The sequence below is a fragment of the Megascapheus bottae genome, chromosome 1 (genome assembly GCF_031878675.1).
Source record: "Megascapheus bottae isolate mThoBot1 chromosome 1, mThoBot2.hap1, whole genome shotgun sequence".
Lineage (NCBI taxonomy): Eukaryota > Metazoa > Chordata > Mammalia > Rodentia > Geomyidae > Megascapheus > Megascapheus bottae.
The window spans coordinates 88,777,607-88,790,308 of NC_143509.1; the positions used below are offsets into that span (position 1 = coordinate 88,777,607).

At 39.8% G+C, this 12,702-nt stretch overlaps 1 protein-coding gene across 2 annotated transcripts in view; it reads left to right on the plus strand.

Annotated features, from left to right (window-relative positions):
- Cxadr (CXADR cell adhesion molecule) overlaps window positions 1-12,702 on the plus strand; it is a 54,486-nt gene that overhangs the window by 17,052 nt on the left and 24,732 nt on the right. For both annotated transcript variants that reach the window (XM_090348008.1, XM_090347999.1), the window contains exons 2-3: window positions 8,721-8,887; window positions 12,234-12,438. In XM_090348008.1, the coding sequence (XP_090204134.1) occupies window positions 8,721-8,887; window positions 12,234-12,438 (372 nt within the window). The remainder of the gene's footprint in view (window positions 1-8,720; window positions 8,888-12,233; window positions 12,439-12,702) is intronic.

Consider the following 12,702-nt stretch of genomic DNA (forward strand, 5'->3'; position numbering starts at 1 on the left):
GAGGTAGAGGGGAAGGAAGGAGAAAGGGAAGAAAAAGGGAAGGAAGGAAAAAGAAAGGCAGGTAGGCAAAAACTATTGGAATTAGAGTACAGCCTCCCAATATTAGGGTCCATGATCAAAGGAACGAGTTTGACACAAAAGCGGAAGTTAAACAGACTTTTATTGCACACCTAACATCAAAAAATCATACTGACCGGTCTCTAAGATGTGAGTGAGAGAGCTACCCCACCTAATCTCACAGGTTACTTTTATAGGCCACCAGCCATGTGGTTGGGCTTGGCCTTACACAGATGGCCAATAGAATCGCAACATACTTGAGTGACTGCTGAGGCAACCTACCATCTGGCAGGCTTCTGGCACACTGCTCTGATGACAAAGGAAAGGGGAAGGGGCTTTCCTTAACCTGGCAGGCAAAGGGGGTGGGGTGGGGGAGGAGCTCTGGTAGCTCCACCTGGTCAGGCTGCTCCTGTAATCTGATCTGTTAATCAGGGAATTTATAGCCCCCAGCTTGATATTTGGCAAGTCACACCTTTGTCACATGGACAGGGAATGCCCATGGGGGATAGAAGAAAGGTCTCAAAGGGGTCTCTATTTTAGGGGGAAATCTAGAGAGGGGTCCCTTCATTGGTAGCTGGTGCTTTTCTCATTTTACATATCTCAATGATATTTTGTGTCACTGTTACCTTGGCTATGAACCCCAACTCATCATTTTTTTTTTTTTTTTTTTTTTTTTTTTTACCAGTCCTGGGCTTGGGCTCACGGCTTGAGCACTGTCCTTGGACTTTCTCAAGGATAGAGCTCTACCACTTGAGCCTCAGCACCACTTCCGGCTTTTTGCTATGTATATGGGGTACCGAGGAATTGAACCCGGGTCTTCGTGCATGCTAGGCAAGCACTCTACCACTAGGCCAAACTCTCGGCCCCCAACTCATCATCTTTACACCAGCACCTTTATTGCCCCGTGGAAGCCCTATCTTCTCCCATGTGAGTGTAGATTACATTACAGAGATTATTCACTACGTACCCACAATTCCACCTGAGAAACCCTTGTTAGATGCCACTCTCAGGAATGCCTGTTCCATGGGTTTTGTAAGGATTAGATGAAATAAAAAACATAAGGCCCCTTACACATTTTTGTTTTTTACCAGTTGTGGGGCTTGAACTCAGGGCCTGAGCACTGTCCTTGGACTTTTCTCAAGGCTAGAGCTCTATCACTTGAGCCACAGCACCACTTATAGCTTTTTTCTATGTATGTGGTACAGAGGAATCAAACCCAGGTGTTTGTGCATGCTAGGGAAGCATTCTACCACTAGGCCAAACCCCCGGCCCCCACAATTCTTGACTTACAGGCAGAAGCATTATGTTTATTTCTTGTACAGGGCTGTATCCTAATGTACATACATTATTTCCTTCTTAACCTGGAACAACAATCTAAGAAATTGCCAGCTCAGTGGCTGGCTGACTATGGGTTGATAAACATTTGCACTGTCTTGTGAATTACTGATCACATTTAAATCCTGAGAGTTTTTGTCCCAGCAAACAAAAAGCTTCTTATATGCATTGTTTCAGGAATGTTTGTTTTGCTTTTTTTGGGGTGGGGCGCTGTCCCTGAGCACTTAAAGTTTCTGTTGGTTAATTGGAGATAAGAGTCTCATGGACTTTATTGCTTGGGCTGGCTTTGAACTATGATCCTCAGATCTCAGCCTCCTGAGTAGCTAGGATTACAGTCGTGAGTCTCCAGCGTCTGCCTTGTTAGGTAGTCTTAACATTACTCCATTCCAGCTTCCATAACAAAACACAAGGTAACTTGTTTCAAAGTCAACGGCTGATGTGGTGGCAAATTTGGTTGTTGGTGAAGGCTTCTTGGTGTGTGGACAGCTGCCTTCTCACTTGGGTCTTTGTGAGTTGGAGCAGTAGTTTCTCCTCCTCTGCCAGGCCTTTTAGCTGATATCTTTATCCTTAAGACCTCCTTATAGTGTGAACATATTTTATATTTGTTTTGTGCTGATACTGGACTGGTGCTCTACAAATTGAGCCACAGCTCCACTTTAGGTTTTTTTTTAAAATCAATTAATTGAAGATAGGAGTCTAGAAGGCTAACTTGCTTAGAATGGCTTCCAGCCTTCTAAGTAGCTAGGATGAGTTGCTATGTGTAGCTCACAGATTGAGATAGGGATCTCAGTCAATAAGATGATCTCACTGTTCATGCCCCAGACTGACTTTGAACCTTGATCTTCCCAGTCTGTGTTTGTATATTATTTATTATATATATGATGTATGGATGATGTGCATATATACAATGTATTACATATGCATATTACATATAGACATAATATGCACATAAATAAATATGCACATAACCTTTTTTTTTTTTTTTTGCCAGTACTGAGGCTTGAATTTGGGGGTCTGGGAGCTGTCCCTGAACTCTTGCTAAAAACTAGTGCTCTACTACTTCAGCCACAGCTCTCCTTCTGGCTGTTGGTGTTTAACTGGAGGTAAGAGGACCTCGCCTGGCTGGCTTCTAACTTAGATCCTCAGATCTCAGCCTCTTGAGTAAGATTATAGGCATGAGCCACAGCCACCAGGCCATCTTTACATTCTTTTCTGTCAAGTGAATGGAATTAAATCTGAAGGCGGCATTATTTCGTCAGATGACCACTCATATGAGTGGAAATCAATTTTACCACCCCCAAAGCTCTGTGTTAGAGTAAGATCTTTTTGCTGGAGGGGAATAGTTTTACCTGATATATTTTGTAGGTATCTGTCTCAGATGAGCTGGGTTACCTATTGTTAAGTTTCCTGGGCATTAAAGTTGTGTTTTGATGCTTTCTTGTATCAGAAAGTTTCAGTGGCTAGGGGTGCATTCACCAATAGCACTCTGTATGCCAGAGGTCCTGCCTGTATGCGTCCTGTCCCCTTCTCACAGTAGGTTAGCCCTGTGACATTGCCCAGTCTCTGCTATACTGATTTAGTATATGTGTGACCATGGTTTCCAACACTATTGCTAAGCTTCATGGTTTTTTAAAAAGATTTAAAACACTTGTCAGTTTTATATGTGAAAGATGATATTGTTTGAATTTGTATTTAGTTATGCTTGTGATTGCATATCCTCTCGTTAGCTTTTTTTTTCTGAAGAACAGTTTTAGATGCAGTAATTATGGGCTTATTTTTTGGTCCTCCTGAGGTGCGGTGGGGGAGAGCTCTGATTCTTCCCCATTCCTGTCATCTCAGGTCTCCACCCCTTTCACTTCATTTAACTCGATTCATGTTAAAATGTTTGGGGGAGATTCTTATGGAGTAGAAAATATAGGGATCTCATAGGCACAGCTTCTTCCATTTCTGAGGTACATTGGCAGGTTATTTTCACCAGAGTTCATTCTTGTCTGTGGGGTGGAGGGATAGTTATGCCTTGTGGCTCCCCTTATAGTATCCTGTAGCTGAGTTTTTGCTTCCCCAAACCTGTTTTCTGCCCGTATCTTTTTTTTCCCCTTTCCAACTCTGCTAACAGTAATGTCTCATTCTCTTTGTAGGTCTTACCTTTTTTAGAATGTTGAGTCATTATACTGAAACAGAGTATTGTACTTTCAGATTGGCTTCTTTTACTTAATAATATACTTAAAAATATTGTTATTATAAAGGTGATATACAGTAGGGGTGCAGTTTTGTCAGTCAGGTAAGTGTACATTTCTTTCTTTCTTCTTCTTCTTCTTTTTTTTTTTTTTGCCAGTCCTGGGCTTGAGCTCAGGGCCTGAGCACTGTCCTTGGACTTTCTCAAGGTTAGAGCTCTCCCACTTGAGCCTCAGCACCACTTCTGGCTTTTTTTTTTATGTATGTGGTACCAAGGAATTGAACCCAGGTCTTCGTGCATGCTAGGCAAGCACTCTACCACTAGGCCAAACTCGTGGCCTAGTGTACATTTCTTTTTGGACAGTGTCACCCCTTTCTTCCCTCTCGCAGTTTTCCCCTGTATCTCCACCTACAAGTTGTGTAGTGCGTTTCAACATAGTGTCCAGTGAGTACCACTGTGCATTTGTACATGCCTTGTCCCTCCCTACCCTTACACTGTCAAAGACATACTGACAAACAACAAGACAAAAAGAAAATGAAAATAGCAACAAAGAAAAAAGCTCCTGTTCCATTTCCTGGAGTTAATTTTTGGTAATATACCTTTAAGATTGTGCCATGTCTTACAGACAGTACCTGGCTCCTATCTTCTATTTGTATATACTAACTTTTATTTTTTTTTTTTCTTCCAGTCCTGGGCATGAGCTCAGGCCTGAGCATGGATTTTCTCAAGGCAAGGGCTCTACCACTTGAGCCACAGCACCACTTCTGGCTTTTTTCTATGTATGTGGTACCGAGGAAATTGAACCCAGGTCTTCATGCATGCTAGGCAAGCACTCTACCAGTAGGCCAAAGTCCCAGCCCATATGCACTAACTTTTGACATCTGTCTTAAAGCAGTTATTACTGTGATTTTTCCAAATGATGATTTGAGCTTAGAAAGTTTAATTAGCTTTTTCTCTTCCCTTTTTGTGTTTTTCTTTTTCACTTTCTCACAGAAAACATTGTTTGAAATTTACACCTCTTAAAAAAATACTATGATTATTTTTTAAAATCTTACCATGGTTTTAAGACTATTAGAAAGAAAACCTTAAACACAAATAGCTTAAACTTCAAAAATTAAGTAAATGAAGACATGCTGTGTGTTCAGAGCATAGTCGCTTTTCTTTAGAGTCCCAGCTCCAGCCTTCATTGTCTCCAGTTAAACAATTTTGGGTAGAATAAGGTTGTGGTAGGAGGTGACCTTTAAGGGCTGAAAAATATTCTTTGATACATTCATGTTGCTTTGATGCTCAGCTTGAAGTGAGACTGGGCAACAGGGAAGCTTTAAAAGTCCAAATGATTTAGAAAGTTGATATTAAAAAGAACAAGCAGAAAGCTGGGAGATGTGGCTTGAATCACAGCCAGAAGGTAATGTGATTCTGTGTGTTTATTTATATACTCTAGTACTGAGCACTTACTGGAGCAAACTCTTGTGACTTGACGCTGTGATTTTATTTCGTCATATTTGGAATGTAAATAAAAATGATACATTGTAAGAAAATGTGAGATTTTATTTAATTTTCAAGCTGACTTTGAATCTGTGCTTGATTTTCAAGTTGTGTGATCAGTTTGCTGTATAACTCAACACTGGACAGGGTGAAGAATGATTCTCCAGGTTCAGTGCATGGGACCAAGTGTCTGCCTTTGTTTCATGCAATTTGTGCAGCTTGTGACTGCTTGATCAGCGCTTGGCTGGAGAAACTCTGCTCTCTGATACCTTTCAGTGTTGCTTGGAAACCCAGGAACTGTTTTATAGAATCTCTAGACGTCAATTCATTTTTAGTACAGCATAGTTGAGAGCAGTTGAATGTTTTAAGTACTATTTTGAAGAAGAAATACCAGAAGTCATTTTAAAAATCACTTTGAAATTTCTCAAGCAGTGTAGTCATCCATTAGTCTCTGCAGGCCCTTTATAGCTAATCAAGCACACACTCAAGTTCCTTTTATAGAACGATGTAATGTATGCATGCAAATTTAGCATATCCTACTATATACTTGAAAATTATTTCTAGATTACTTATAATGTTATATAATATACAGTATTAGGGAAGAGCAAAAAAAATAATGTGACTAACGTAGATGCAGTTTCTTTTCCTTTGTTTCTTTCATCTTTTTTGGTCCTGGGACTTGGACCTAGGCTTTGCCCCGAGCTCTTTTTCCTCAAGGCTACTACTCTACCACATTGAGCCACAGCTCTGCTTCTGGTGTCCTGGTGGTTAGAAGTAAGAGTCTCATGGTTTTAACCGTCCTGGCTGGTTTTGAACCATGATCCTCAGATCTCAGCCTCCTGAGTGAGTAGCTAGGATAACAGGACCCAACGTAGATGTAGTTTTTTTTTTTTTTTTTTTGCCAGCCCTGGGCTTGGGCCCAGGGCCTGAGCTTTGTCCTTGAACTTTCTCAAGGCTAGAGCTCTACCACTTGAGCCACAGCACCATTTCAGGCATTTTTTTCTATGTATGTAGTATCAAGGAATCGAACCCAAGTCTTCTTGCACACTAGGCAAGCACTAAGCCAAACTCCCGGCCCTTAGCTGTAGTTCTAAAAGTATATTTTGGCACAAGTTTAGTTGACTCTAGTTGCAGAACCTTCAGATTAGAACCTGTGTGTAGATTTCAAAATATCTGAATAAAATAGAATAGGCATTTATTGTCATTGCATTCTCAGTTCTCAAAAAATAGTTGCTGATAATACTTTAGTGTTTTTTATTAAAGAATTTATTAACATTGATTTTTACATCATACTTCAAATGACACATTTAACCAACAAGTATTCAAGAAGGGACTCTCTATATACAATCACTAGCACTTAGATTTTAGGACAACTTTACTGTTTTTTTAAGCAATAGATTATTTTTATGTACATATGTAACAAATAGTAAGGCATTTCAGTATTTTAAAGTCAAGCTGTTTTTTCTGCAAACAAGAAAGGAAGACACATAAGTTACATTTCATTCTAGTGATTTGATGGAGTTAAGAAAGATAAGTTGGAGGATTTGAACTTTATATATTTTGATATTTGGTTAATGCCATATCTATAAAATAAGAACTCAAAAAACCATAATGATCGCCGGGCATGGTGGCTCACACCTGTAATCCTAGCTACTCAGAAGGCTAATATCTGAGGATCGCGGTTCAAAGCTAGCCTGGGAACCAAACTCCATGAGACTCTTACCTCCAATTAACTACCAGAAAGCCAGAAGTGATGCTGTGTGGCTCAAGGGGTAGGGTGGTAGCCTTGAGCTGAAGAGCTCAGGGACAATGCCAGGCCCAGAGTTCAAGTCCCATGGCCAAGAAAAAACAACAACAAAGACATGAAGACCACAAAATAAGTGATTTTTGCATATTTACTTGCGTGTTTTGCTGGCTATGATTTATTCATTTTGGAAGTGGAATTTTTATTCTGCAGTGTAGTCAGGTTATTCTTACTTGTCACCTAAAGATAAATGGAGGCAACAAACAGAAATGGCTGGTGCAAAGGCATAGAGCAAGCACTTGCCTAGCTGGCATATGGGAGGCTCTGGATTCAACCTCTCCCAACAGAAAAGATAAAAGAAAAGAAACAAGGAGCACTTGAAAGGCTGAAATTTCCTCAGGCAGATTAATTCCCACCATTTCCCAATATTTCTAAAACTGGCCACACTTGATAATGCAGTCTTGTTTTTTATATGCAAGGAATATCAGAAAAAAATTGTTACTTATAGTTTCTCTCAACAATAATGGTGCTAATTGATGATTTAAGGCAAAATATGATTTCAAATAGTCCTAAGAATATAAGATAGACTGGGATGAAAAGTTTGTCAACATTGAGGCGATATGAAAATTGATAATCTCACTACTGAATCATTGGGAGTTTGGCCTAGTGGTAGAGTGCTTGCCTAGCATACACAAAGATCCAGGTACAGTTCCTTGGTACCACATATATAGAAAAAGCTAGGAGTGGTGATGTGAGCTCTAGCCTTGAGGAAAGCCCAAGGACAGTGCTCAGGCCCTGAGTTCAAGCCCCAGAACTGGCAATAAATAAATAAGTAAGTAAGTAAGTAAAAACCAGTCCAAGGTAACATATGCAAAATTCCACATGGGATGTAAACAGGGTGAAGTGAGGTGCCATGGATAGGCCAGGAAGGGGCATTGCAGGGCAGGGAGGAGGAGAATATCTGTATCAATGAGGAAGCCATGGAACTGTATTTATTGGAAATGGTTTTAAAAAACCCCACAGGTTTTCTTTCTCTCTCTCTTTCTCTCTGTGTCTTTCTTTCTCTCTCTCTCTCTCTCTCTCTCTCTCTCTCTCTCTCTCTCTCTCTCTCTCTCTCTCTCTCTCTCTCTGTGTCTTTCTCTTTCTTTCTTTCTTTCTTTCTTTCTTTCTTTCTTCCTTTCTTCCTTTCTTCCTTTCCTTTCCTTTCCTTTCCTTTCCTTTCCTTTCCTTTCCTTTCCTTTCCTTTCCTTTCTTTCTTTCTTTCTTTCTTCGTCAGTCCTGTGCTTGAACTCAGGACCTGAGCACTGTACCTAGGTTTTTGTTTTTTTTTTTCCCTCAAGACTAGAGCTCTACCACTTGAGCCACAGCACCATTTCCAGCTTTTTCTGTGTATGTGGTACCGATGAATCAAACCCAGGGTTTCATGCATGCTAGGCAAGCACTCTACCACTAGGCCACGTTCCCGGCCCTGGTATCCATACTTTTCAAGGAGAAACACTTAGGATGACATTAAAGAAACCTTAGCGGAAACATGTTAAAGTTCATTAACATGGTCCTAAGAAAATGACTTCCAGATGTATTGATTCCATGGTGGGTGTGAATTTGTGTAATTTTGAGGTTATAACTTAGCTTTTACAGATTCCAGCAAAATTAATTTAAAACATCTGCTGGGATACAGAAATCACTCAGTTAATAACGCAGAATTGTTTTGTGTAGTGTTGGAAACTTGTAAATGTTTTTAAAGAAAAGCTGATGACATGAATGAGGTCATTTCATTTTTACACAGGCACTACGGAATTTAAGCCCCATTCTTCTGGATCCTTCCAACCCCAAATCCCAGTATTGTGCTCCCTGAATGGCTACAGCCTTCTGTGCCGGAGTCATTGCAGTTGCTTAGTCCTGTCTGCATGCTTCCTTCTCCAGATTTCACCCAAGGTTTGAGTATCATCACTCCTGAACAGAAGATTGAAAAAGCTAAAGGGGAAACAGCCTATCTGCCCTGCAAGTTCACCCTCAGTCCGGAAGACCAGGGGCCACTGGACATTGAATGGTTGATATCTCCATCAGACAATCAGCAGGTGGATCAAGTGGTGAGTTTGCCCACTCTGCAGATGGCTCTGCAGCTCTCATGGGTCTGCCTGTCACTATGCACACTACATAGTCTGGGTGCAGGGGGTGGGGAAGAAATAGGGCTGCTCAGGCTTGTTCTAGGTGAAGAAGGCAATCACCTGGGGGGAAAGTTGAGGGCCCGGCAATAGTGAAGTGAAGTGCATAGTGACTTCAGATTACAGAATGGGAAGGGATCACCCTGTTCCCTAGAGAAAGCTTTGGGGAAGAAGAGGAAGATGGGAAAGTACTGAATAGCTTGATTAGAAATTGTGTGTTGTAAGGCAGGAAATTGTGGTGGGTGTCCAGAATGGACACCAAGGCGGAAGTGGCATGGTGTTTCATGGATGGCAGGAGGAAATGCTACTTAATGGTTGGATAGACTACACAAGGATTCTGTAACTGTAAAGTTAAGGTGTAATATAGTGTAGCATAGGCACATACTGTTAGATACATACTGTTCATCTTTTTTTTCTTTTTTTGCCAGTTCTGGGGCTTGAACTCAGAACCTGAGCACTTGAACACATTTTGCTTAAAGGCCAGTGCCCTGCCACTTGAGCCACAGCACCACTCTGGCATACACTCTGTGTATGTGGTACCAAGGAAATCGAACCCTGGTGTTAGTGCATGCTAGGCAAGCAATCTACCATTAAGCCAAACTCCCAGACCTCTTTTTTAAAGACTTCATTTTATTTTTAATGTTGTACATTAGCTTCATCTGACACATTTCATAAAATAAAATTAGACCAGGGCAAGAAGAGCAAGTTAAATATTTTGAGGGATGTTAGGCCTGTGTGTATGTATATATATACACCTGTGCGTATATACACGTATTTTATATATGTGTGTGTGTGTGTGTGTATTTTTATATGTACACAAACACATATATATGTGTATCCATAAAACGATATGAGCCAAGTAGGTTGATACATATATGTAATCTTAGCACTTAGGATGCAGAAGTAGGAAGATTACAAGTTCAAGATTAGTTTGGACTATATAATAAGCATCAGGTCAGTCTTGGCAACATAGTGAGACCTTGTTTCAAAAACAAAGTAACACAAAAAGAAATTATATTTCTATTTATTACCCATGCAAAAGAAATGATTATTTAGAACTAAAAATCAGCTAGGAAGAGGTAGCTTTCACTTGTAAGTTAGCTACTCAGGAGACTGACATCTGAGGAGTACAGCTTGAATCTAGACTGGGAGGAAATTTTCACAAGAGTTATGAATCACTAAAAGCAAAAGAAAAACTGGAAGTGGAGTTGTGAAATAAATAGAGCACTAGCCTTCAGCAAGAACTGCTAAGCTAAGGGACAGTGCCTGAGTGTGACGGCAAAAGTTGGTGTGTGAAAACTACTTGCAGTTTTCCTTAGGCTAAGTGTTACATGTGGTTAGTGCTCTAATCTGTCTCTGGGAGTGACGAAGAATTGGTGACAATGCATAGAATTGCCTGCTAGATATTAGTTCCTCACTTCTAGTTTAGAATAACTCAAATATAAACCTAGCTTGTTAGGCCAATTTTTAAAGACTACTAAAGTGTATATTGCAAAGTGAGCTATTAAAAGTAGAATAGATTGGCTGGGCGTTACTAGCTTCTACCTGTAATCCTGGCTACTCTAGAGGCTAAGATTGGAGAGTCACAGCTCAAAGCTAGCCCCGGCAGAAAAGTTCCCTGGAGGCTTTTACCTCCAAATAACCATTCAAAAACCGGAAGTGGAGCTGTGGCTCTAAGTGGTAGAGTGCTAGCTTTAAGCAAAAATTGCTCAAGGACAGTACCCAGGTCCTGAGTTTAAGTCCCACAACCTAAAAAGGTAAAAAACAAAACAGAATAGATTGATGCTTAGAGCCTTTCAAAACAAATTAAGTCAGTATTGCAATTCAAGGGGCCAGGAACATGACCTAGTGGTAAAGTGCTTTGTCTAGCATGCACAAAAAAGCCCAAGGATGGTGCCCAGGCCCTGAGTCCAAGCCCCAGGAAAGGCAAAAAAAAAAAAAAAAAAAAAAAAGGCAATTCAAAGGAAATTAATCTTTCTCTGTGCAAAGTTCTCAGTGTTGAGGTAAAGAAGTGGGTGTGGCAAGAAGACTGAGCAAATAAAGTACTGGTTCATGTTTACAAACCTGCTCAGCTGTAGGGCCCTTCTGTTTGTTTTTTGTTTTTTTTCCCCCAACTATACTTAGTAAATAAGCATTGAATGTATCCTAGTTACGGGTACTTAATACGTATGTATCCACACTCACATACTCAGGCTTTTAGTTAGGGATGGGGTTGTGACAAATATAAGAAATTATAAATATGTGTTAATTTTAGGGATTGTTAGAGATAACCATTGTAGTTCTTCAAGTCAATTTTTGTTTCTTTGAACAAAATTTCAGGGGACTGAAGTCAGGGCTTTGCCCATGGGGCTGCACTCTACAGCTTGAATCATGCTGCTTGTCTCTTTTGCTCTAGCTTGTTTTTCTGATAAAGTAAGCTTTGCTCTGGTCAGACCTTCCTTGATTTAGCAGTTCAGTGGTTTTCACCAAATTTTGTAATAGTGTTTCAGAAAACTCATTGAAATAGGAAGTAGCCTTTGATTTAGTTGCAAAAGATTGGTTAATAGGTTTTGTTAATCAAAGGACACAGATTAATAGGCTTATTTTAATGGTTTTTATGTATTAGAAACAAAAATTCTCAAGTGCCTCTTAGCTTTAAAACAGGCATTTTTTCCTGTAACTTTGTTACTTTTTTTTTTTTGGCCAATCCTGGGGCTTGAACTCAGGGCCTCAAGCACTGTCCTTGGGCTTTCCTCTACCACTTGAGCCACAGCACCACTTATAGCTTTTTTCTATGTATGTGGTACCGAGGAATGGAACTCTGGTCTTCCGTGCATACTAAGCAATCACTATACCACTAGGCCAACCTCCTAGCCCAACTTGGTTACTTTTATTATTATATAATTTAAACTATGAGCCCTTTTGTGTGTAAACAGAATGGTATACACTTCTTTTAGTACACTTAATTGATATTCTGCTCCAAAGGCAGTTGAACTGTATTGTGCACAAGAATGAACAACTGAGCACCCTCTTCCAGCCTTGCCACATCTCCTAGTGCTATATTGGGTGATTATATTTGCTCTTGGTTTTAAATAGAAGACCGAGACTAAACTCAAGCATGTCACATTTCTTTTTATTTTTCTTGTTCTATAAATAGATGGGTGTAGGTTTTATATAGTGTTTTTCTGCTTTTGATTTTAGATTCTGCAGTATTGTGGCATATCCTAAATGAGATAATTTTGTTTTTGAGTTGTTGTTTTCTGTATGCTGTCTTATTTTGACTTTTTTTTAGATTATTTTATACTCTGGAGACAAAATTTATGATGACTACTATCAAGATCTGAAAGGTCGTGTACATTTCACAAGTAATGATCTCAAATCTGGTGATGCATCAATAAATATAACAAATTTACAACTGTCAGATATTGGCATCTATCAGTGCAAAGTAAAGAAAGCTCCTGGTGTTGCAAATAAGAAAGTTTTGCTTACTGTTCTCGGTAAGTTATTTTTATTTATATTAATGATTACTTATTAACCGGGTGAGTTTCATAATAGTATATGGCAGCAGCATTTATGTAGAATAAAAGTTTAAGTATTTAGAGTAATTTTAAGCATTTGAAATAATTCTGATGTCCTCAAATAGCATAAAAGACAAGGGGGGAGGAAGGCGAGGGCATGCATCCGAGCAGGTACGAGAGCTTACTTACCTTTTTTGCCAGTCCTGGGGCTTGAACTCAGAATGTAGGCACTGTTCTTGAGCT